The 25,657-nt window shown below is 43.4% G+C and overlaps 1 protein-coding gene and 1 long non-coding RNA gene across 5 annotated transcripts in view; one reads left to right on the top strand and one right to left on the bottom strand.

The window, feature by feature from the left end:
* HOXB9 (homeobox B9) overlaps positions 1 to 25,657 on the top strand; it is a 37,632-nt gene continuing 11,975 nt past the window's right edge. Inside the window, exon 1 of one of the 2 annotated variants that reach the window (XM_081885703.1) lies at positions 1 to 1,681. In XM_081885703.1, coding sequence (XP_081741829.1) covers positions 1,120 to 1,681 — 562 coding nt within the window. In that variant the 5' untranslated portion in view covers positions 1 to 1,119. The remainder of the gene's footprint in view (positions 1,682 to 25,657) is intronic. The other variant, XM_081885701.1, reaches the window with a different exon arrangement.
* On the bottom strand, positions 1,407 to 25,657 carry LOC309355148. 3 transcript variants are annotated; one of them, XR_014162431.1, is made up of 5 exons: positions 24,701 to 25,657; positions 6,375 to 6,536; positions 3,932 to 4,814; positions 2,798 to 3,031; positions 1,407 to 1,523 (listed from the first exon to the last, which is right to left on the bottom strand). It is a non-coding gene; the product is annotated as an uncharacterized lncRNA (long non-coding RNA). The 3 variants fall into 3 exon arrangements; XR_014162432.1 differs by lacking the exon at positions 24,701 to 25,657 and having other exon boundaries at positions 6,375 to 8,136; XR_014162433.1 differs by lacking the exons at positions 6,375 to 6,536; positions 24,701 to 25,657 and having other exon boundaries at positions 3,932 to 6,161.

Here is a 25,657-nt window from a genome sequence, read left to right as displayed (position 1 = left end):
CCTTTATTTAAAAAAACCACAAAACCATACAACAATATGTAGTCTTTACAATATGCATGGGAGGAATTTAGATCTAACTGGCTGCAAACTTGCACACTCACATCCATAGTGTTTCACGCCTGATGACCTACTGCGTTCCTATATATTCTCTTGTTTATATATGAATATATAGCCATTTGAAGGCGCAGTACATTATAAGAAAGTGGCTCATCTGCCTTCTTCAATTTCCAGGGAACACAGTTTATTGGAAGCCAATATTTTAGCCAGGGGTGCCGGTTTATCGTTAGTTAAAAGCAGAAATTTGGTGTGTTTGTGCACGAGCTTGACGTGCCCCAAGTTTTTCAAGTATGCGGGCAGAGCGGGCCCAGCGATTCCAGCTAGGCTCTCCTCCCAAATATTGTAAAAAAATAAAAATAAATCCGGCCTTTTCTCAGTAGCGAGGCGCAGCAGTGAGTAAGACACTGCAAAGCAGCACAAGTAAGAAGACTATAAATCTGCAGATGCGCACAAATCATTAGCATTATTATTATTATCGTTTGCTTTTTCAGGGTTCAAAGGGCTTTCCAATTCTCATCTCCCCTTTGTCGCAGACGGATTTTATTTCGGAGGAGTGGGTGGGGGGAGGAGGGAGTGGCGTGAAGTGAATGGATTTGTAGCTACAGATGTCTGCGCCGAAGATTTTCTTTCGTTCCTTTAAAAAAAAAAAAAGATGAGTCCCTCCGCAAACCAGTAAAGTTTGCCATTAAAATTGACACCAGGGGATGTCCATAGAAGCCATGTCCATCTGGGATTGGCTAGCCCGCCGGAAGTAGCTCGGCGGACGCATTTTCTAACAGATAAGTCCATTGCTCGAGACCTTTTCCCTTAAACATTCTCTCTCTCTCTCTCGCACACGCACACACACAGTGGCTCGGTATATTCCATCATTTTTTTTCGCCAAGCTCCTGCCTGGAGGGTGTTATCTTCGCAACTTTCCTGTAAACCCGCACACCCTATAGGATAATAGGTGGGTTTCAGAACCCTATATATACACTCTCCTTGCCAAAGCCTCACACTGCAATTTGGGTTGGCTTGAGGCGAGGAGGGGTCAGTGGACAGTGGTTCTATGGGGGAAGAGGCATGAACAGCCCCCAGTCCGGACTGCGGTTCCTTCCACCTCCTTCTCACCATCCAGGTTGGAGAGGTCACCATCCCCACCATGAGTTCCTCCCTCCGAAGATCAGCTCGTCTTGCTTGTATGCTTCGAGGAGAAAAGACCAGGAATCCTCTTGCTTGGAATTTGAGGCCGAGAAATTTCCTCCGACCCCTCTGCAGCCAGAAGTTCCTCCTCTCCCCGGGCTGGGGATGAAAGAACCGGCTTTCTCCGTCCGCCAAGGCGGTCCTCCGCAGCCAGCCTTCGCGGCCAATTCCCTTCCACAGCCGTCTTTGGGCATCTTTCCTCCGCCGTCACCTTGCGAAGAATTAACTTCCGCCGCCGCCAACGGGACTCTACACCGCGGGAGTCCTTCACCTTCTCCTCCTGCCTTCGTGGACAAAAGAGAGTACGAGGTGTCTATCCTATTGAAACCTAACTATGGACCAGGGGAGAGCAAAGGAAAAGCAGGGGAGGAAGCGGAGGAGAAAATTTTATTGCAGAAAGCTTCGTCTTTAGATCTATCTAAAAGAGACAAAACTTCACCAGGTGGGTCAACTGCGTTGAGGTTGGTGGGGAGGAGAAAGCAGAGGGCTATTATTTGGGAGAGGGAAGCATGACAAAATCTTGGAAAGTGTTGTCCTAAGCAAATAATAATAATAATAATAATAATAATAATAATAATAATAATAATAATAATAATAATAAATGCAGTACTTAAAAAATATTCCATGCCTCGATCCTATTAGAATCAGAATCATCAAATTTAAAAGAAAGAGAAGGATGTATGGGGCGGGAGGGAAAATGAAAGGAAACGAATGCGCTGGGGGAAATGTTTTCCAGGTTCGAGTTAAATCCCATCGGATTGTAACAAGTGGTTGGAGGGGGAAGGTGGCGTTGTGCACCTGGACCTCAACGTTAGGGAGTTAAAAATTCACACATAGGTCAACTGCATCCCAAAAAGTTGGGGCGTGATTACGCTGATGATAGGAGTGAGATGAGATTAAGAATTAATTGCGGGAACTTTAAAGAACTGGGGAGCGGGGGTGGAGAGAAGGGTCACCAAAGTCAGCTGCGACAGAAAAGAACAGCAACCGAATTCATGGTGGCACCCCAAGTTTGATTTAAAAACCCAGCGCCGGGTTGCAGGATATGCTTTTAAAAACGACAACAACATATCTGTATTGCTAATGAGCGAATCACAAAGGCCCTAGCGCGGAAGGCGGGGTGGGGTGGGGAGTTCTCCTGCGCAAGCTCAGCCCTAATGCCTTGGAGCAATCCGGTTAGGAGCATGGTAGTTTTGCACTTGTTGGGGGGTACGGAGCACCTGTGCGTCTTTACGCGTCTGTGCCTCCCCAAAGAGTCCCTTTCCATTCATGTTGCTCTTTTTAAATCGCCACATTGCTCCTAACTTTAAAGGAAAATTGTGTAGCTGAGATTTCTTTCTCTCCCCTCGCTATAAGGGAACAGTCTCTCAGGGAGAAGAAAGGCATGAACAGACACTAAAATACGTTTCGAAACTAATAAAGGAAAGGTACGGCACGTCAACCCAGCACACCTCATATTCTTAAAGTAGCAGAACTATTATAATGACAAAAACCGGAATGATTCTGAAATATTAAAGGGGGGGTGAATAAGCTGTCACTTAATAAGTTGCTTTCCTACCCGTGGCTGAGGTCAAATGGAAAACCAAGCGACCAAGGGAAAGGCATTGATCCTACCCAAGCTCAAGTGAAGGGCGACCTTCCCGTGGAGGGGCGCAGCGATCGCCCAAGGCCCAAGTGTACGCCGGACGTCGGAATGGAGCCGTTCAACATCAAAGAGAATTCCTAATTGGTGCACGCGCGATTGAGAGGGAGACATTTCTCCCGCTCCTGGGCGCCATTAAATGGAATTTTCCTGCACAAGTAGAGCCAATAAGAAAGCGTTAACTTGGAATTGCATTTGGGACGTACTATCTCTTTCCTTGCAAGGGGTGTGCGTGTTTATATATAGAGAGGGGATGTTTTGAAGTAGTGGGAATGCAAAGCATTTCCTCTTTTTAAAAAAGCATCTTTCCTTCCTTTTATCTATATAAACCTTACAGACCCAGTTTACTAAGGGCTTTCCATATAAAGAATTGGTTGCTAAAGATTTACGTGCCTAATTTCTTCCTATTATCTCCTGCCCTATCCGTTGACATGCAAATGCGTCTCTTAGCCTTAAATCCACAGGGATATTGCAACGGAACAGGCCAGCCCATTGCTTATTTTTGCCTGGGAACTCCGACACCCCGATTCTTAGCGTATTGGACAGGATCTATTTTTTTACTTTTTTACAGCAAGGCCCTATGCCCATGATCTCTAAAATAAGTCTCACTGAGTTCAATGGCAGTAACTCCTAAGTAAGCGTGTATAGGATTGCAGTCTAATTTAGGTCCAGCTTGCTTCTCCAGTCGGAAGTTCCACAGGCAGAAGAAATAGGGGATTGAGAAGGGGGGAGTGGTGAATTAAAGCGGATGAATAAGATCCCTTTAGCTTCGGAGAAAAAGAGGCGAGGCACACGCTCTCTAGGAAAGAGTTGAGCTGCAATCCTATTCACACTCAACTTAGAAATAAGCATCACGGGATTTAGGGGGCGATTTGTCTGTTTTTAATCAGAATAAAAATGCCTTGAATCGGTCTGCACCAAACCTTTCGCTTCTTGGCTCCATAAAGCCGGAGACTGCAGGCAAAGAGAAAGAACGTGAGATAGGAGCAGGCAGGATAGAAGACGGAGGGTTATTCTAGGGCGAGGGGGAGAAACAAAATTGCATCATACCTACGGTCCGTTTGCTTTGGTTTAGATTTCTCTTTCCGCTCCTTCGCTTAGGCCCTTTCTTCCAGCGGGGTCTGCTTCCCCCACGCTCTCCTTCTCCCGTAAACATGACCAAAGAAATAAAGAGAAGTGATGGGGAAAGAGCAAGATAGATTGTGAGCGATTGAAAAGCAACAGCTACCACATCTGAGAATATAAGCTGAAAACCTAGAGGACTCGCCTGCCGAAGTTAGACACCTGTGAGTTCAGGGAATTACCTCGAGGGCGATTTAAGCTCCAGGCTTAATTCTCCTCTGGAAATCTCTCTCTCTCTCTTTTTTAATGCTTAACTTTTTGGCCGGATCGTGCTCTTGCATTTTGTTTAAAAGGAAAGCTTCATTTGAAAAGCCTTTCAAGTGACTGAAATGACCCGCGTTTTACAAAACCTCCTGCGCTAGAGGCTGTCGTTAATGACGCCAACAACCTTTGATCTTGACTGAATCCAATAATATCCCCCCCCCTCAACTTACTCCCCATGAGGAGAAGCGTGTACGTTTGCTGTTCATTACTAATGTACATCAACCAGGTTTGTGTGTCAGCTAAGAGGAATCGTAATGTGTTCCCCGACCTCGAATCTGCAGGAATTAAACATGTTCGTTCCTTATAATCTGTCTTCCCTTGTGGGCATTAGGCTCTCCAAACGAAGATCTTTACTCACCGGTATTATTGCGAACATTAACAAACCTGAAATAACCTTAGAATGCGCTGCGGTTCTGCTCCGCTGGCGAAAAACAAAACACAAAAAAACCTCGGAAAATAAGTCCTCTGGAGACCTAAACAGACTGGAAATAAGTTCTTCCGTTAAGGCTCCTCGAAGCTATTTGTGACTCAGCCATCCTTTCTTTTCCTAAAAAAAAAAATCCAATTTAGAAAAGTTTAAAATGCGCCCGTACATATGGAGAGCTCATTGGCTTCGTCCAACGAGTCTCTAGAAAACGTTTTGCCAATTTATGGCAAATGGAGGGGGTGGGACATTCAAAGAAGCGATCTTGCTTATTCTCTACCTGCTGTTAAATGACGTTTCTTTTTTAAAGATAAGGTTTTGCCCTTAACCATTTTGCTCAAGAAAAAATCCAAACAGCCCCACTCGTGCTAATTAAAGAAAGGCTTAATTGCTCGAATCACTAACTCCGAAGCATATGCGGAAACCAATTTAAGAGGGTAGTTTTAAAAAACAAAACAAAACCCCAAGAGATGCAGCACCGCCGTGAACTTTGGTTGAAGTATGATTTCCTCTGCTTTAAAGGGCTGGTGTTTGCAAAACCTTGACACGTGTTGAATGAAATGTTTTCGTGGATCGGTCGGCTAAAAGTTCTGTTTTGAGCATTTATAGCAGCTGACGGGAAAGCATTATTCCCGTTCGAAGAGGAGTATAGTTTATGATCTAGTGTCTAATGACTCCTATAAGCAGGAGTAATAACAGGCATCAACGTTTGCATAGTTGTAATCTAACTCAATCATGCTCTTTAAAATAAATAAATAAATAAATAAATAAATAAATAAATAGCTGCATGTTTAAAATACCTTAACTTTAAATGACCTTTGGATTAGAGTTCTTAATCTTTTCAGAACTGATATCCACATTTGGCCCAAGCAGGTATTTGGAGGCCGCCTTCTTTCTTTCTTTATTTTTAATTATGTTAACCACGTATTTCTTTTGTGGTAATGGTGTTGTTCAAACCCAGTTTAGTAGGTCAAGCTGGGACGCAGCAGTCGCGACCCGACAACTGAAGACCGGTTGTACTATGAAAATCTAATCCTATGAATATTTTCCCAATAGTAAGAGTTCAGTTGGATTTACCTGAACAAACATATTATGGGACTGCAACTTTCAGGCGTGATCCAGGCAAAAAAGAAGCACTTCTGACATCCTTGGTCCTCAGTGGAAGAGTTCAATTTCTTTATTAGAGATCAGAATGGTTTTTCAAAGAGCTTGGATGCTCAAGATGCTCACATGGGCATCCGTGTGGCGGGCTGAGTTTCCTAGCAATGCACAACCACAGCTTCCTGCCCTTGCAGTCTTCTCTAAAATGCTACATTCGCCAGACTTTTCGGGAGGTAAAACTTAGCGTTGCCCTTAGTGAAGTACAACTCCAGGAACAACCGTGGCGCATTATCAATCATCGATCAAACATTATGATAACTCCCTTGTCTCCATCACGTCTTCCTAAGCAATGCTATCTATTTTCACAGTGCAATCACCTGGGAGCCAGCCTCACTGAACTCAACAGGGCTTACTTGTAAGTAGGGTTCAGATTACCGATTTAGCCAAAATCCTAATCCTGCTTTATTTCTATTTGGGCACCCTGACCCCAAACAAAAACAAAAAAATACATTTACTACTTTAAAATGGATGTCAGCTGAAATACTTCATTCCAAGTGAGGTGTATGTTTAGGGGGGGCTTACATAGAATTGCAGCCTCACAGTCCTGCGCATTTTTACTCAGAAGTCAGGCTGCCTTGGAATGGGTCTTTCTTCCATGTAATCGGGCATAGAATTTGAGCCTGCCAGTGCATTCCTATGCGCAGAAGTCAGCTCGGTTTCGGCGGTGGAGCGGGGATGGCGGCTCTGGAGTAACAATGGAGCGAAGGAAGAAAATACATTCCCGTTAATAAATGGAACCGAACTACAAACTTGCTTAGTTTAAATTTAATGTCTGCCTTGCCATATCTTGTGGCTGGTCGCTGCTGGCGACAGTGTTCCAAATTAGGTCTGAACCAGAAAAACAGTTATTGTACTCTGAATACGCTGACTTCTCAGAGGCTGCTTTTGAAAAGAGCAATTCAGTATTTTTCCTCTTCGTTTTTTATTAGGGAGATGAATTAGCCTTGCAGTTGATTGTGACAAACAATTTTTGAAAGAGATTTCTATTGTCCCAGGTCACGCTCCCAAAATATGTTCCTATTCCCAGCCTCTTTCTCACTCGCGTTTAATTTTGAATCGCGTTTTGTTCTCCTGCACTATCTAGAGGGGGTTAACAGTAATTTTGTAAATGAAAACAACAGACCCTCTCCCAATTCAGCTCGAAAGAAGCACAAGAAAAAGCTTTAAGTATAAAAACAGGGAGCTTAGATAAAAATGACTAGGTTGCAATCTCATACATACTTAATACTGTATTATTATTTTTTTACCTCCGTGAGTCTTATTTCTGAGTCGACAGGTATAAGATTGCGCTTTCACACCCCGATCCTAGGCACGTGAAATAAAACCCAGCATCCACACACATCCCCACACACGTCAGTGGTTTGATCCATCCACTCACCCTCCTCTGGTTTTTAAAACAATATTCGTAGCACTGTTTCAAATACCTTATACTGTACAGTAATAAAAAGATGGGGCAATCCCTGTTTTACTACCAATATAGTACAGTACAGTACTACTTTTTCATGCGTAAAGAACATTCCCTTTCCTTTTCTGCCCCCTTAAAATAGTTTAAATTCTTATATCCAGTTCATGCGACTGACGGGGATGAAATGATAGAGCAACGTATAACTGAACCACGTCTCTGTTAAAAAAAATTAATCCATTTTAATTCTTAAAAAACCCAGATATGTATTTGACGAAACAGCGCCGCCTAGAGGCCACCTGAAGGGTTAACCAGGACTCTGGCTTTACAGACAATCGGAAGAAACAACTGGTCGAAGGCTAGAGGTCAGCCTCCTGAATTAACATCTCAGTTATCATTAGGACACGTATGTCAGTATGACATCAAATGATAAGTGGGCAGCGATTATAAACTCGTTGGCTTCCCGGAGACTTACTCGTTTGTTAAATGGCTTCAGTTTGCAAGCCTCGAATATAGCCAGAGAAAAAGGAAATTGAGCTGGAGGTGGCGATGATACTAAGGAAACACTCTTTCATTTTTATGCATCTCGTTGCCATGGGTGTTACAATTGTACTCTCCACCTCCTCCTCCAAAATTATGCTTTATTTCCTTGTTAAGCAATACGCCCACCTAATTTTTTTTTTTAATGTTCTGCAGTGGGGTGTATTTTTAAAAAACAAAGTATAGTGCATTAACTCTGCTATAATTACCCGCTGAAATCTTCTCTGAAGTGGAAGTCGTACAGTAATTTTATTTAACTTTAAAACCTATAAATACCACCTATTTGCAGCATATCCCACCCTTCCAGCTAAGGAGCGGAGGCAATCTTAAAGGACCCACATCACATACACAAAACCAGCATCTTTTTTTCTTGCTGTATAGTGCCGCCTAAACACACTGCTTTATCGGTGCAAGCCTAAAGTCCTGTTCAGTTCAACAGAGCTTACACACAGGTTAACAAATACAGGACCACAGCCTTCATAATATGGTCAGGAAGCAAGCAACTGCTTATAAAAGTATTACCTTTCAACAAAAGGTCAGGTGTAATCAATTAATCAATATTTTTTAAAGCACACGGGGGAATCCTCCCAAGTACATATGTAAATATTCATTTTCAGCTTGTAATATGTAGATTTCCATAGGTTATACCTGAGAGGTTATGCTTTAAGTAAGTTCATTTTCTCATGAGTAGATGTCACTGAATGAGTGGGGCTTGTGGCAACCTTGACATCTTGGGGCTTAGCTGTAGTATGAGATCATTTCTGACTGTGTCAAAGTACCACCCATCCTCATTTATTCAAAAGCTGTGGTTACATTTTAGGAATAATAGTGCTCGGTTCGAGGGCCTGCAGATCATGCTCTTTGACCCTGAAGCCCTTCCCCTTAATTACAGATATGTAGGTAATTGTTATAAGATGGCAAGGTGTGATCCCTTTCTCTCTTAATACTTCTTGAAAAATCCCAGAATAACCCATGTCTATAACTTAGCTCTGGCTCCCTCCAAGACTGCCTAAAGTATGTGGCAGCACTGCTTAGGGAAGTTTCTAAGGATGGATGTTTTTATTATGTTTTTAGATATATTGTAAGCCAGCCAAAGTGGCTGGGGAAACCCAGCCAGATGGGTGGGGTATTAATAATAATAATAATAATAATAATAATAGGATACCTCTGAAGTCACTCGTATTAGACTTAAGAAAGCTCTCCAGCCCAAACCCTCTTAGAGTATCAAAGTTCTTTAGAGTTTAGACAAGGAAGTAAAAATGGTTCTATTTAATGTGTGAAATCAAAGTTCCATATTATGTTGTTATCCTGCTATAGTGCCAGCTTTGTTTCTAATGTCATTGCTATGGACTGGTTTCATTGCTCCCTTTTTAGTAAGTTGATATGCAGTCCACTCTTCGTACAAACAACAGCTGTCAAATGCTAAACACCATTGCATGGAAACGATTCAAATAATTATATCAATGTTTAATTGTATTTTAAAGATTGAGTCTCGTCAGGGGGAAAGGTGAGGTATAAATAAATAAAATAATAGTAATAGGAATCGTAATAAACACAGTCCCATACTGTGAAGTATGAATTAATGAAATCAAAGTATGATATATTGTTGGATGTCAAATGCTGACATTGCATATTAAATATTCAGTGACTAACACCAAATCAGAATTCTCACAAAATAATATCTAGGTGGAATTAAGAGGGAGGTCAAGTTCAGCTGTTGTGGCTCTAGGGGTCAAATCCTCATGCACAGGAGAATTTTTTTCAACAAAAATTAGAATGCTGGCAGTGTTGCACTAGTGTTGCTGAGTTGGGCTTCCTTGCATGCAAACAACAACAGTTATTAGCAATAGCTTTAACAGCTCTGGTTCATGGGAGGCTTATACCTCCAGTAGTGGGAGGGTATAATAGGAATTTAAACACAAACATTCTGCACTTGTCATAGTGTTGACTCCCAGAAGTGGGTAGGATTGAGAGCCTGCCAGGGGCATAATTACTGATTATTGCAGTAGCAGTTTCCTATTCTGAAAACCAGTGCGAGGCAGTGGTAAGAGAGTTGGACTAAGACTCAGGCCAGACAGCACCTGCAGCATTTGAACCAGGGTGATGATAGAGAGAAACGATTACTGCAGTTTGGTGGCGAAACTGCTGGCTAAGCCAGCTTCAGGAACCCAGCTTCAGATCCCTAGTAGACGGCTTGGACCAGTCACTATGTCTCAAACTAATCTACCTCACAGGGTTGCTATGAGGATATAATGGGAGGCAGGAAAGGTTTGTAGGCAGCACTAAACTCTTCAGAGGAAAGGCACCATGTAAAAGAAATAAATAGTAATCACCCTATTTTTATCCATTAAGTGGTGGTGCTGACCTTTAAAGCCCTAAGCGGCCTTGGTCCAGTATATCTGAAGGAGCGTCTCCACCCCCATTGTTCTACCCAGACACAGGTCCAGCACCGAGGGCCTTCTGGCGGTTCCTTCACTGAGAGAAACCAAGTTACAGGGAACCAGGCAGAGGGCCTTCTCAGTAGTTGCCCCCGCGCTGTGGAACGTCCTCCCACCAGATGTCAAAGAGAACAACAACTACCAGACTTTTACACGACATCTGAAGGCAGCCCTGTTTAGAGAAGCTTTTAATGTTTGATGTGCTACAGTATTTTAATATTTTTTTGGAAGCCGCCCAGAGTGGCTGGGGAAGCCCAGCCAGATGGGCAGGGTATAAATAAATTATTATTATTATTATTATTATTATTATTATTATTATTATTATTATTATTATTTACTACTACTACTACTATAGCATTTCTAAAACATTCCTCTTAAACAGTGTACAAAAACACTAACAACAACAAGAAAGGCACCTGTGTTCATGCTGCCAATACCATTTGCTCAGTTTGCCACTATAATAGGAAGCACTGTTTCCTTACATGAATTCACAAGTAAGATCTGCAACAAAATGTTGTTGTCTGCTCCTGTTCACTTTTCCAACCAGCCATACCTTTTCCCATGATACTTCATTGCACCTCTCCGGTTTTCTGTTTTGTTCTGCCCAATGGTTGGTCACCATTCTGGGGCTACTGAGCATGCACAGTCTTCATTGGTCTGATTTGACCATTCCCTTTTCGGTTTCTTTCCCCCTAGCAATTATTTTCTGCATCTGCAAAACCCCAAGCCTCCTGACACTCATGTCTGAACATCAGAAATAGAGGGGAATTATATAAGAGGTGGTATAAAACTCACTAGCAGCAAAATGCATGCTGATACCATTTCCCTGTAGGATATAGGCAGACGTCCCCATACCTCACAAAAATGCTCTTGACTTTGTCTACATTTCCAGGTGTAACAAGAGTAAATGAGTTAATGTATGTGTTCGGCTGCACCTGATACTTTATAGTACTAATCCTTGATTGCTCCTACATACACAGCCGAATATCTCAATTGTAATTGGGCATCATTTGTCTTTTGATTCTGTGATCGCCCCGGGTTGCTGCAGGTGCAAAACTAGACCGCCTCTCCTTTCTGGAGTTCTGGAGTTCAGAGGCTGTTTATGTGACAGTCTTTTCTATAGGGAATGAGTGAGATCATGGATGGGAAATGTCCTGGCTTCAGTTGTGTTTTTGATAAACCATGCTTTCTACATATTTTATACATATATATTTATTAAAAAATCATATTACCCTCCCTTTCTGTGACAAGTAGCAGCCAAGCTAGCTAACAAGTTCAAATGAAAACAATATAAAACAACAACGAGCATATGAAAAGGAATTGGAATATGAGCAGCTAGCTTGAAAAACAAAGCAACAAAAAGCATCAGCAGAATGCCATCTGCTACATAGTACTCACTTGCCCTGTCTTCCTAAAGACAACTGAAATAGTGAAATTTGCTGGAATCGATGGAGCCAGGTGCGTCTTAAAAACCTACATTAGAGGCTCCACTGCACACTTACCTATTTCAGAATAACAAAATTAGAATCCGGTGGTTCAAATTAAATTTGTGACCAAAGATGAGTGTATTTTTGACGGGCACAGATATATCCCTGACTACGGCTTTTATAGTAGTACAGTGGTACCTCAGGTTAAGTACTTAATTCGTTCCGGAGGTCTGTACTTAACCTGAAACTGTTCTTAACCTGAAGCACCACTTTAGCTAATGGGGCCTCCTGCTGCTGCTGCTGCTGCTGCACCGCCAGAGCCCGATTTCTGTTCTCATCCTGAAGCAAAGTTCTTAACCTGAAGCACTATTTCAGGGTTAGCGGAGTCTGTAACCTGAAGCGTATGTAACCTGAAGCATGTGTAACCTGAGGTACCACTGTATGGTGTTCTTGAAAGAGTAGGACATGAAGCAGGGCCTCTAAAAATTACGTTAGCCTTCAGGTAAGGTACATGAGACAATTCTTGGGGGTTTTTCCTTCCATCTACTCAGGGAAATATTAAAAAGATTAAGATACGCACAGAACAAACAGAAAAATGAAGTTTGGCATTCTCAAAGCACAGCATATCATGAAGAGTGTATCTGAAGAAGTGTGCATGCACACGAAAGCTCATACCAAGAACTAACTTAGTTGGTCTTTAAGGTGTTACTGGAAGGAATTTTTTTTGTTTTAGCATATCATGATTACTTGCATACCGTAACAATCCGTAACAATAGGAATGTTTATAGCTCCTTTAAAAAAACTCAGGTCACGGAGCCTAGTTCTTAACATAAGCAAGCACTCAAGGAAATAGCATACAAAGGTGCAGGTGCTGGAAGTTCTCCATTCCCATAATAGGACAATCCATAAAGAATGTCAAGATTCAAAGAGAGCAAGAGTTGTCACATGTGATGAGTTAGAATATGAGCTGTAACTGGGCAAATTATGGTGGCAGGTAGTGACATTCATTAAAGCATGGGTGGGGGACTTTTTCAGCCTGAGGGCTGCATTTGCTCCTAAGGAGCCTTCCAGAGGCCACATACCAGTGGTGAGTAGGGCCAGATCCAAAGTGGGTTGGAGCAATGGGAACCTTTGTACATTAGGCTTCCTTGCAGCCATGTAAAAGTCAGAGGTATACACTTCTCTCCACCCAAGCAAGCAAAGAAACATTATTTCAGTTCAAGGACACATTCCAGCCTGACAAAAGCACTCAAGAAGGATGCAGAGCAGGGTCACAGGGGAGTGTCACCTGGAGAGGTGGTGTGGCCTAGGAAGAGTCCAGGGGACCCAATGGAAGGTTGCATTTGTCCACTATAAATAATGGTTTGCATAATGTGACGTGTTCTCATATGGAGGTAAAGGTAAAGGGACCCCTGACCATTAGGTCCAGTCATGGCCAACTCTGGCGTTGCGGCGCTCATCTCGCTTTATTGGCCGAGGGAGCCGGCGTACAGATTCCGGGTCATGTGGCCAGCATGACTAAGCCGCTTCTGGTGAACCAGAGTAGTGCACGGAAACGCCGTTTATCTTCCAACTGGAGCAGTGCCTATTTATCTACTTGCACTTTGTGCTTTCGAACTGCTAGGTTGGCAGGAGCAGGGACCGAGAAATGGGAGCTCACCCCGTCGGGGGGATTCGAACCGCCAACCTTCTGATCGGCAAGTCCTAGGCTCTGTGGTTTAACCCACAGCGCCACCCGCGTCCCCTCATATGGAGGTAGTTGAGTGTATATACCCATGCTTGGTATTGCTTGATAGATTGACTCAAATTTTAGGCAATTTCTAGTAGTTGTAATAGCCATCATGTATTTACATAGGAAGGGGATGTGGGTGGCGCTGTGGGTTAAACCACAGAGCCTAGGGCTTGCCAATCAGAAGGTCGGTGGTTCGAATCTCCATGACGGGGTGAGCTCCCGTTGCTCGGTCCCTGCTCCTGCCAACCTTGCAGTTCAAAAGCATGTCAAAGTGCAAGTAGATAAATAAGTACCACACCAGCGGGAAGGTAAACGGCGTTTCCGTGCGCTGCTCTGGTTCGCCAGAAGCAGCTTAGTCATGCTGGCCACAGCTGTACGCCGGCTTCCTTGGCCAGTAAAGCAAGATGAGCGCCGCAATCCCACAGTTGGCCACGACTGGACCTAATGGTCAGGGGTCCCTTTACCTTTACCTATTTACATAGGAACACAGGAAACTGCCTTATTCAGAGTCAGACCCTTGGTTCATCTAACTCAGTACTGTCTACAATGGCTGGCAGCAGCTCTTCAGGATTTCAGACAAGGGATCTTTTTCAGCCCAACTGGATCTTCTGCATGCAAACAGATGCTCTACTACTGAGCTACAGTCCTTTCTCAAATACACTTAATGAGTGCATACAGCAGACATTTGGGCATCTGTGGCTGACCACAAAATGCTGTCCCCCTCTGTCAGGGAAGAAGGGATGGGTGAAGATCTACAACAGGAACAGGAGGGGGGATAAAGCCCTACCACCCCTGTGGATCCTGCCACTTCAGGTGGTCACCTTAGCTTGCCTCATGGGTGCACCAGTCCTGTTGGTGGGCAACCTTATTTCTTATGTGGCCTGCAATCTCTCAGGGGTAATATGTTGGTGGGTAGGGCTCCATGTTGGCAATGGGAGGGGGGGACAGAGCCAAAAGTGGACAAGGTCATCCCTTTACCCATTCCACTTGCTACTACCCCTTGTCTCTTCCACCTGCTGTGGGATGTGGAGTGGAAGGACGTACCCTTCTTCCCAGAAGTATGAACTGATAGCTTATAAAGGGCTTATGTTTCCCAGCAAGGTTTCCCAGCTCTGGTATACCCACACAGCCATGTGTATTTCAGAATTATATGCTCATGATAAGCACAGATTTTGATTTTTGGAGATTTTTATTTTTTATTTTTTATTTGGGAAAACTCTGCAATCTTTGTTTCCCAAAATTGCATTCAGAATTCGCTGTCTCTAGTCCATGATCAGACTGGCCTTGCTCCACTGACTCCCCCCCCCCATTTACTATACTGTTGCTTTTTATTCCTTCACCAATCAGTCCTACAGGGAGATATATAGTAAGGTCAATGGGCCTATGGGCATTTCCAGATTACCTGTTTATTGAGCCTGATTTGTTTGCAGAGATATTCAATGACACTGGCTATTTAATGAGCATTCATTTTTATTTGCTCGCAGAGAGATGAGATGATGCTGCAAAAACCAAATGTTTATCCCACACATTTCAGTGTGTTCACTTTCCTTATAGGAAAAATTCTGATGTTTTGTGAAGTGGGTTTGTTGTGCAAGCTGTCCCAGTCAATTGTAACTGTACAACCTGAATTTGCTGGAATGTAATTGATTCCCACCTGAAAGTAGTGACAGTCTTGCTGCGAAAATTTTAAGGTTGGCCAGCTAGCACTTGTGCAGACAACAAAAGCCCATTATTTAAAAGTGTTATATTTGCCTAGGCCTTATATCTCTTCTGTTTTCTATACCCTAGCCCCCTCCCCATAATTGTGATGTTTATCTTAACATTTCAACATGGACATTCAGTGGGGGAACTGCATCATTTCCTTTGTTTACTATTTTGGCTCCAGGGATCTGTTATGCAATGGAATGGTGTTTAAAAGAGAGCACCATGATACAGGGTTGAAAGCTTCTCCACAGAAGACTCACAAGGACTGAGATGCAATAAATTACAACAATAAATATATAGTCTGTATCAGCATAGACATCTTTAACACAAGCCTCTAGTTAGCTTGTAATGAAAATGCTAATATTTTGAATAACTGACTGGTTGTGATCAATTAACAAGCTTGGGCCTTTGACAGAGCTCTCTTTTAGGTGAAAAGGTTTGTTTAATCTCCCACTAGAATTTAAATTAATGAAATATATTTTTTAAATCTTCTCTCTGTGAACACAGAGGCATCTATTGGAGTGTTACTAGTAGTTGTTCAGAGGCCTGCTGGACAATCCCAAACCCATCTACTCAGATGTAAGTTCTACTTAGTTCAATTAACTTGCTTTCTGCTAAGTGTATTTAGAACAGCCAATTTTTAAAAATAGTGCAGGCTTGTTATAGACATTGCTTTATGCCAGGTGTGGACCTCCAGGTGTTACTGGACTACAAATTCCATCATCCCTAGCTATTAGCCATGCTGGCTGGGGCTGATGGGAGCTATAGTCCAGCAACATCAAGCGGGCCACAGGTTAACTAACCCTATGCTTTCTTTAAAAGCATTATTTTGCCTTGGGGGCAAAAATCAAATGTTGTGAGAAGAAATTATTAATTTAAATTATTAATTTAATGACTATGCAGTTATGCATCAAAAAAATTCAACCAATATTTCCTCCGCAGTATTTGGAAGCCAGTCTTAATGTGGCTCCTCTATCCTAAGCATTCAATAGGGCTGCAATTCCAATTAATTTTAAAGGAACTCACTCCCAGTAAGTATACTGAGTTATTTCCCTATCTTCCTGTTAAATGTGTCATTTAAAACAAATGTGAGGGGGAGGGGGGAGTTCACACATGCATGTAGATGTGTAGATATCTCAACCCTTGATGAGAACTATTTAATGTAAGAACTGATTCCACTGAGAAGCTTTGTGTGGATGATAACCTGAGGTGACAGGAAATCTGTAATGCTTCTGATAAGCATGAATGTGAATTAGCTTTCTGTACCAAGTAATATCCCAGTCTAAAACCCCAGGGAAGCCAGTCCGACTCAGCATTCATGCCTTCCAAAATAACAGGGCTATAATCATGCTGCTAAACTTGATCCTGTAGCAAAATTGTATGTTTGATGTATTCTACAGGTATAAATATGTCTCTGGCTGCCACTCTTAGAATAGTGTTATTGAATTTGTCAACATAACTCAAAAGGTTCGATGCAGAAAGAATTACATCTATCATTTTACGTTAATATAGACTTATGCAAGCTTTTCAGTTTCACAGGACTCTTCCTCAGGCTGAAATGAAAGGTATCATAGGAGCACACACATGCACACCCACATTCCACGAGATATTTTTTTAGCCTGAGGCAGTAAAAAGGCACACAGTCCAGTTGGCGTCGTAAATAACCCAGATGATATTCAATGAGAAGTTCTTATGTGTAAAGGTGAGACCATCGAGAAGAATGGGAGTTGTAAATGCTTTTGAAGGAACTTCCATGGGAATTTGAGCAAGAAAAAAATCTGACACAAGGGGGTAATTTACTGTGGCTTGGGTTTTCATACTCAGTAACCTACTGCATTATTTAATAATACAAAACACTTCTTTTACCCCAGACCTAAGTGCTGGAGCTAAAAAGATCTGGGTCTAGACAGGACTTGGATAGCTAGTGTTCTGCTTTCCTGCTTTGGGTTCCATAGTGGCAGAAAGGGGAGATTTAATGTTCTAAATAGATAAAGAGTAAATGGGAGAGACTATGATGTCCTCAGACTACAGAAATTCATATCATAGGTGGCAATGGCAGGGATTTAATGCATAATCACAATATAATTTGCCTTTGTTGGGACATCTAAGCATGAATCCTCATCCCTCTGAAAGGGTATGTATGAGAGAGACCTGCACCTAGAATCCTTATTTAACCAAGAGGTAGTCAGGGCTCAGTTCTGATGATTGCTTTCATTTCAAACGGGAGGGGGGGTGAGTATGAATTAACAATAAAAGAAAAATTCCTCTGAGCAGGTGCAAAGTGCTTTCTCCCCCAGCAAGTGACCACCACCTCCCCTCGCAACCTCATGATTAAAGAGCAGGGCCTCCTATATCACAGTAGAACAACATTCAGATAGGGCAAGTTTAAATGCCAGCAACTGCCTGCCTCTCTCCTTCCCTGCTTTCCCTCCGAAAGAAATTCAAAGGGTGAGCACTTTTGTGAGTTCACTGGGCTTTTTCCTGAGCAAGTCCCTTTAAGGGAAGAGGGCAGGATGGGGTTGTTTTTTAGTCGGTATTTCAAATGCAATCAACATTTTAATACTGCTAACCTTTTAAAAATACTTGTCAAGGAATTATTCCTAGGAAGCAAAGGCTACAGATGAGTACAGTGTTTAAGTTTTCAGAGACTTAAGCCCTATTGAATTAAATGGGGTTTACTCCCAGGTAAGTGAGGTTAGGATAGCAGCCTAAAAAAATAGAGCAAAGGCAGAATCCAAGATGTTCTTGCCATGGGCGCAGCCAGAATTTTTGTTGGGGGAGGCATGACTTTTTTTTTGATTGATTTTATTTTGATTGATTTTTTTAATGAAGGGGGAGCTGCCCCTCCCCTTTGCTACGCCCACGGTTCTTACTCGGATCCCCTTCGTTTCAATGGGGCTTGTGCAGGTGAACTTTCCTGAGTTGTGTTCTGATTGTGTAGTTCGTTGTGGTTCGAACTGCATTACATGCGCGCTCTAGAAAGGAACCCTATTCCCCCCCCACACACACCCGTTTCTTAAACTGCCAAATCCACTCTGTCTGAACTCTATATAAAAACACTTTTCGCTGACTCCCTCTCCCTCCCCTTTTAACTTTAGGACCCGAAAATAGCGTGCTGTTTTTCAAAGTCAACGGCATTTTTAGTGTCTCCCCCTGGTGCGTTTGCCCTCCGCTTTGTAAAGTCCTGCAGGACAGATCCGTTTTAACACACCACGCACAGGAAAGAATTTGAATAGTAGTTTTCGGGAAATGGTGGGGTGTTGTGTTTTTTGGTTTTGTTTTTTAATTTGGCTTTTGAATAGAGTCCTTTTGTGGCGTTTGTTCCTTAGCAACGCTTTCCTATTAAGGCGGGAGAGAGCGAGTAAGTCAGCGCCCGCGCCTATGTGAGGCCCAACAAAATGGCCGCTCTGAGGGCTTTTCCTGGAAGCCTCGTTAGCCTTTGACACACACACAGGAATGAACTAGAACTGCTTGGTGAATTAGGTAGTTTCACGTTGTTGGGAATTCGTTTTTAACACACAAGAACATAAAACTACCTGATTTACTCCAGTTTATTCGCCTCGACTTATTATTTTTATTATTATTATTATTTCGCTTGCTTGCTCTGTGTGTTGGCGGTGGGGGGGGGAGATAATTCTGACGGTTTCCGGTGACAGCCGTTCTAGGCCTACAAAGCGCCGCGCCAGTTGTCCAGGCGGGACGGGGAGGCCGCGAGAGAGGCCTAGCGCCGGATTTACGGCGCAGCGGAAGGCCGCGCGGCAAATCTTGGAAGCAAACGAGGCCGCTGCGAAGCTCCACCCCCGGCCTCGCTCTAGATTTACGCCAGATGAAGTTGCAAAGCATTTTACTGTGGTTTGTGAGTGCGCACCAGGGCCTGTTAATTAAAAATGTCTCTCGCACGGCAGTGAATTCGCGGGAGAGAGAGAGGCTAAAAAGGAAGTCTCTGGCAATTTCCAGCTCAGCAGCAGTCAAGCAGAAGCGCGGAGGACCTAGAAACTTGTGCTGAGAGAGGAAGGCGAATCAATCTAGCGGGAAGTTCTCCTGCGCATAGCAGCCAACTCCTACGAGCCGAGGGGACCCCCAATAAAATATTTGACCTCCCCCCCCAAAAAAAGTTGATGGGCATTGCCAATAAAATAGTGTGCACCATGTCATGCGATCGATTATGCGGGTTTACCTGGCCCCCCAAATATTCTACTCAAATTGGCACCCCTGCTCCTGCGCAAGCCTCGCTGAAGTGAATGGGAGCTCATCACTTCTCCAAGGCGGGGCTTGCGCAGGAGAACGTCCCTCTTGCTCCGGGGAGGAGGAGGAGGAGACCATGCTTTTAATCAAGGGCTCTCAGGTTGAAACCGGATTGAGGGCATAGGTGATTCCAAACTTTTTTTAGGCTCCCTTCTTTTGGTTTTCATAATCCGGGGCATGGAAAAAATAATCTTCTGCACATCTGGGATTATGATTAAAACCAAAGCGATCTCTCTTCCCCCCACCCCGCCTCCCTCCTGCTTCCTTCTTTCCCACACCGGAGAACATTTCCAAGTTCCTCATTCCCCTCCACTTGCCGCCACACAACTCAGATCTCTCCCCGTCCTCTTTCTCAGTAACTAAGATAACCGTACATTGGAAACACCCAATTGGCAAAGATCTGCAATCTGTGTGTCTGTCTCGTTCACAGAGATCCCCACCATAAAGACAGGAAGAGCGCTTAAAGGGCTTGCTCCTTTATTGTGGCAGGATCTTTGGCAGGCAATACAGTCCATTTCCTCGTACGCCGGAAGTGCTCCTTTCAAGTATTCCAGTCATTCCCCTTAACTTTATGGGAGTCTTTTGTTAGCTCAGTTTTATCAAGGGACCTCCCACCCCCCACCCCGTGGGTAAAATCTGTCGGGAAGATCTCCTGCGCAAGCATAGCACTACAGCACTCTTTTGCCTTCATTTCAGTGAAGTTTGATAAAGGACGATTTCCCGGCGGGATACATAGATAGATCCTCCTGCTTGTCTGCTTTTTTACCTTTTGTCGGCCAGGAAGGGCTGACCTAGAAAAGCTCCCATCTACACTAAATGAGCAATGTACAAGGCTGCTTCAGGTTTCCCCTTTGCTGCTCCTCAGTAAATTACCCCCCCCCTACTCTGGACCCCGTTTCGGTGGAACTTACTTCTGAGTAAGTATATATGATGCTTCAGATGTCAGCCCTGACTTCTTCTTCCTTCTCCCACCGTGCGCAGAGCTTTGGGGCAGCCCAAAATCACTACTTAATATTCCTACTATTTTTCAAATGATACAATTTATCTGGACTTTGCCACACTTTCCTTCTTAAAAGGAGAAAATTGAATTTCGAACCATTTGTATGGAAGCACGGGGGTGGGGTTGTTTCGTTTTTAGGGAATAGGAAGGTCTCCTGCGTAAGACCGCCGCTACTTCCACAAAAAAAGTAAAGAGAAGGGCACAAGGGCACTACATTTGTACAGGTTTCGTTCATCGCAGTCAAGCTTGTGTAGGAGAATTTCCCGAGTGGATTTAGTGTTAGCGTGCAACCAAAACGAACGTTTTCGTACCTAGGCCATTGTATATATATATATATATGGTTTTGAAAGTCGACTTTGATGAACTTTTAAAGAGAACAACAATCAAACGTGAAGTCTTGTTCTTTAATTTTACGGCAATGATATGATATAAACCTTTAACGCTTTTACATCTGTAGTCATCTGCTGCAACCTTAAGTCTTAAAATATTTAAAAGAATAAGAATAAGAAACACCCAGAGTTGCAGACTGAAGGCACCAGTTGAATAAGAAACCCCGACTCCTCCGCATGGAAAAATATCTGCAATCCTCACCCCCCCAATATCACATAAAATCAGCCAGCCTCTCATACAAACAGTTTTGGGCTGCCAGAAATGTTCATTCCTCTTTATGCAGGTGTTTCATACTTAATTGTTTTCCTTCTCTGTACGATCCTCCGGTATTAATTAGCAGTACTGTTCATACAAACAGAAGTTTTGCCCCTTACCTCAGGCTTTTGCTATCATAAACCATCCCATCCTAAAGCAGGATTTAATCTGGATCAGGGAGAGTTTAGCCCTATAATCTATTCTTCTAACAAACACTTATTTAGCTACATAAGCATTAACTGGCACTCCATTCACTCACCCTAACCACGAGAGACAGAGGGACTCTGAACATGTGCAGGCTGCTTTTCCCTTCTCTGCGTGTAAACAATGGTATTCCTCACAAAACTACGATTTTAGGACAGGACTTCCCGTTCAGAGCAAGTATCCAAGAGACACATTTGCGCCCCGACACCACCCCACTTGTTACGTAAACATGGAATTAAGTTAAACCCATTGGGTGTACTTCTTAATAAAGGAAATTTTCCTGCGCCAGCTCTATTGACAATGTAAGCTCCTAGCCGCTTTGAGTCTCGGTTTTGGGAGAAAGGCGGGGTAGTAGTAGTAGTAGTAACAGCAACAGCAACAACTGTATTCAGGTGGGCTTAGTCTGTGGTAAGTGTGTGTTTAGGATTGCAACCTAAATGTGTGCTTCAGCTTCAATGTGGCTTGTAGAATAGGATTTCCCAGTGGATTGTGCCCAGTATGTTACCATTCAGGGAGATGCGTTAGGAAATTGGATTAATTTCCATTTATATAAATAGCGCTTATTCCCAACAAATCTGTTTACGATTGGCCGGCAATCTGCGCAAAGTAGAATATATCCGAGTGGGGGTGAAAATTGTAGGCAGAAGTTTTCCACCCAGTAAAAAAAAGTTTTCAATGTAGTTAGGCAGAAGTACTTAGTTTTAAGACAATTTGAACCCTGATGAGACCAGCATGCTTTAATTTCGGGAGTTTCGGATTACCTGTGGTCTATAGATATTGGGTATGTCGACAGACCTAAACGAAAGTGTAGGGAAACGAATGACACAATGTCGTTCTCACACTTACATGAGAAGTAAGATCCATTGGGGCTATTGGCGGTGACTCAGCAGAAGGTCGAAGCTGTGCGGTTTTTTACACGGTGTCTAAACGATGCAGGCAGAAGCTTAAACAGGTTATATTAACAGTAGCTGAAGGGTTTCGCCACGCGTGGCACTAAGGTCTTCTGGAACGGTGTCTTTTGAGGTTCAGTCGAGTTACTCTAGAATTGGTCTAGAATGAGATTGTAAACTCTAGCTACGTACATTCGTTTTTCTTCTTCTGCGCTAACAACACCCACATCAAGAACTCAAAGGCACTTTTAATTGTCTCGTGTGAAAACACAGGTCATCTAGGAAGTAGACCTCTGGTGCAAGTAGCATCTGAATCGTGCTCTTGCACAGTTTCCCGAACAGTTCAACCAGATTTCTCAACCAGTTCAACCAGATAATTTTCCAGCCGGATTCGTGACCTCTGTGCTAAACACTTCTCCTGGGCCTTCCAGGATAATTTTGGTAGGACTTTACCTGTTGGGTTGGGACTTTATTGCTAATATTGTTGCTGAGATCGCGTAAGAATGGCTCAGAGGAGGAATGATCCTGGCGATTCACCCGTAAATAACTATATCACTACCTGAGAGGGGCATCTAGCTGACCACCGTTGGAAACAGGGAGCAGGGAAGGACACCATTTTAGGTTAATGGAGGCACCCTTCAGATGCGGGACAGGAAGCATAGCAAAATTCAAAGACGTGCTTTCCTGTATGCTCAAGATTAAACTGCAAATAATCAAGATAACACAACAACAACCCAAGACTGCATTTGAAGAGTATTTGTTGAGATAGTGTGTGTGTGTGTGTGTCTGTCTGTCTGTTTGTCTGTCTGTCTACCTATCTGTCTTCGGAGATATACAGTGCTCCTGAGAAATTATCACACGTAGCCTGAAATTAGGGCCTGGGGAAGGCAAATGCTCCCCGGCCTCTCTAAATGGTACTCTGGAGAGCTGGCCCAGATGGACCTTTGCTCTGATCCACCCTTCCTTGGATTCTCAGCACATGTGCTCCGAAGCAAAACCATTAGAACATCGGAAAGGCGGCGGTCCTCTCTCCACTTACCTGCGAGTGTGCCCTCATTGTGTTGAGTGGAACTTCCTTTTCTAGTGAGCCTAGTCTCCCCTTTGCCGCTTTCATGGAACTAAGTTCCATTTTAAAACTGTGCGGCTTCTTTCCTCCGAAGTCTGTTCCGAATCTGGATCTATGTGTGCCCCTTGGGTGTTCTTCCAAAACAGGACAGAGCCTCGCTTGCATGCTGACATGGTAGGAGTTTCCCCAAAACATCTTAATTTGGAGTTCTGATTCTGTCGTGTGAATCGAGAGAAAGGGGAAAGTTTCTGCTGCTTTATCGCCCCCCCCTAACCTGACTTGATTCCACCACCCCCACCTGCCCGTTCTGCTTTTCTAAGGCCCTGTAACGGATATTTATACTCAGCAAAAAGGCAGCGAACTGTGCCAGAAAGTTTATGCCTTGGCATTTGGCAGCAGTTCCCGATTGAGAGGAAGAGGTCAGGAAGTTTGGAAGGGGAGAAACGCCTCAAGAAAACCACGTTTACCCTTCCACATTTTGTGTTGGGCAAATTGTGTGTTGTTTCGCTTATTACAGCTGGGTCCTGATCGTATTACCTATAGAATGATGTTCTGGATGGTATGCAACTAAATTTTACTCAGAGTAGACCCATTGAATTGAATGAACATGACTAAGCGGGGTCCTTTAATTTCAGTGGGTCTACTTGGAGCAAACTTTCATTTCTGTCATGAGACTTGTTCCCAAATAATCACGCCAAGCCTTTAAAATCAGTAATGTGACCCCCAGGTTTTAGAAACGAGTGATACTGAAATCTGTAGAGCTTACCTTTGGGGATATTTACTGTAAAATGCTTTTTGTTTTTCTTTTAATCCCGTCAAAACTTACTTAGGGCCTACCAGCAGGCTTACCCGGAAGCGAATGACACTGAAATCAATGGGATTTATTTCCAAACCTACATGCTTAATATTGGGGTTGTAAATCTATGAATGGATATTGGCCGCAATTAACAATTCACTCCGGAACAGTCCAATTAGCTAGAGCAGGACTTTAAATAGATTGTGGATTGCGGCGCTGGTATTTGAATAACAACAGTAACGCGTTCGCACAGATTAATTCTAATAAATAAACATATCCATGGTTGACATATAGCGCACGGCCCACAACCCAGTTCAGTCCGAGAAGCTGGATTTCGGCAATTGGGATGAACTCCTAGAACATAACCACATGTACACCAGTAGTTTCCGTGGGACTTGCTCGCAAGTGACTTCTGGAGAACGGCACCCTTAAACTGACTTGGGTAATAAGCACTTCGGCTGAAACTAGGTTTGTGATATTTATGCAAATTGGGGAAAACTCTTACACTCTTAGGTTTGCCGGCTGCCAAAACTTTAACTTTTAAAGGTAATTCCAAAGTAAGCGTAGCAGAGAATTGGAGATAAACCAAAATTCCACATGATTGCTGGGGGGGGGGGGCGGTGTTTGAAAAGGTGCTGCTGTGATCTACTCCAAGTTTACTTTTTTCCTCTCTCCAGTCTGTTGCTTTCTGTTTATGGATGCTTGCTTTTTCCCCGGACCATCCCAAAGAAAGAAAGAAAAAGTTAAGATCCGTCTTACCTGGAGCCGAGTCCCGCGTCTTTGCGAAGCGCAACATAAATGCATAAACGCATCTCTTTGCAAAATGAAAACAAAAACACCACGCACACCCATGCTGGGCCAACTGAGGGTTATGGCCCCCGTGCCCCCCCCTTCCACACACACATATGAAAGACAACGAATAGCAACTTTGGGCAGATTCAGTCTCTGGACTTCACGGTTCCCCTCCTCATACCTAGCCAACCCCAATCTTCCTTGTTCTCTTTCTTTGGGGACCAGGTTCCTTCGTATTGAGGGATGTTAACATATTTCTACAAATGTAATACAGCGTGAAAAGAGCAGTCTGTCTGTGTCTGTGTCTCTCTGTCTCTTCCCCGCCCCCTTTAAAAAGCAAGGCTTCCTGCTACAGATTATATGGAAGCAATACTTGAGAAATTTAAGTGCATTACACGTGTGTGTGTGTGTGTGTGTGTGTGTGTGTCCCCTTTCTGGGGTCACACCCCAACCACCACATCTCACGGTTTGTTAATCCGACTCTTCGCATAATAAAGTTTTAAATAAGGTCTGGGCGCTTGGTCACACATACACATCTAAGGCATACTAGAAAGTTAACTCTGATGCCTTCCTAAGCACCGTTGCCCAAATCATCCAGATATATACACCCAACTTTTTTTTAATGTTATTGGCAGATGGCAATCGGAAGTAAAGTATCACTTTACTTTGAACTTTCGTTTATGTAGGATCGCGGCCCTCCAACAATTCCCATTGCTGTTAAAGGGATGAGTTGTTCCGCACACAACCGAGTTGAACCAGAGCAGTTGGTTGTTGTGGTTGTTGAATACCAGCCGTCGATGACAACCAATAAGAGCGATATTGCATTAGACCATGGGCATCCTTATCCTAAGCTCATTTATTTGGGGGGAAAGTCTCTCATCGCTGATTTCAATAAAAGGGATGCTAACTTTATGGACAGATACA

Source organism: Podarcis melisellensis, assembly GCF_964234715.1.
Source record: "Podarcis melisellensis genome assembly, chromosome: 13".
Classification (NCBI taxonomy): domain Eukaryota; kingdom Metazoa; phylum Chordata; class Lepidosauria; order Squamata; family Lacertidae; genus Podarcis; species Podarcis melisellensis.
The sequence above is the reverse complement of the archived record's forward strand: the minus strand, read 5'-3'. Positions and strand labels throughout refer to the sequence as shown.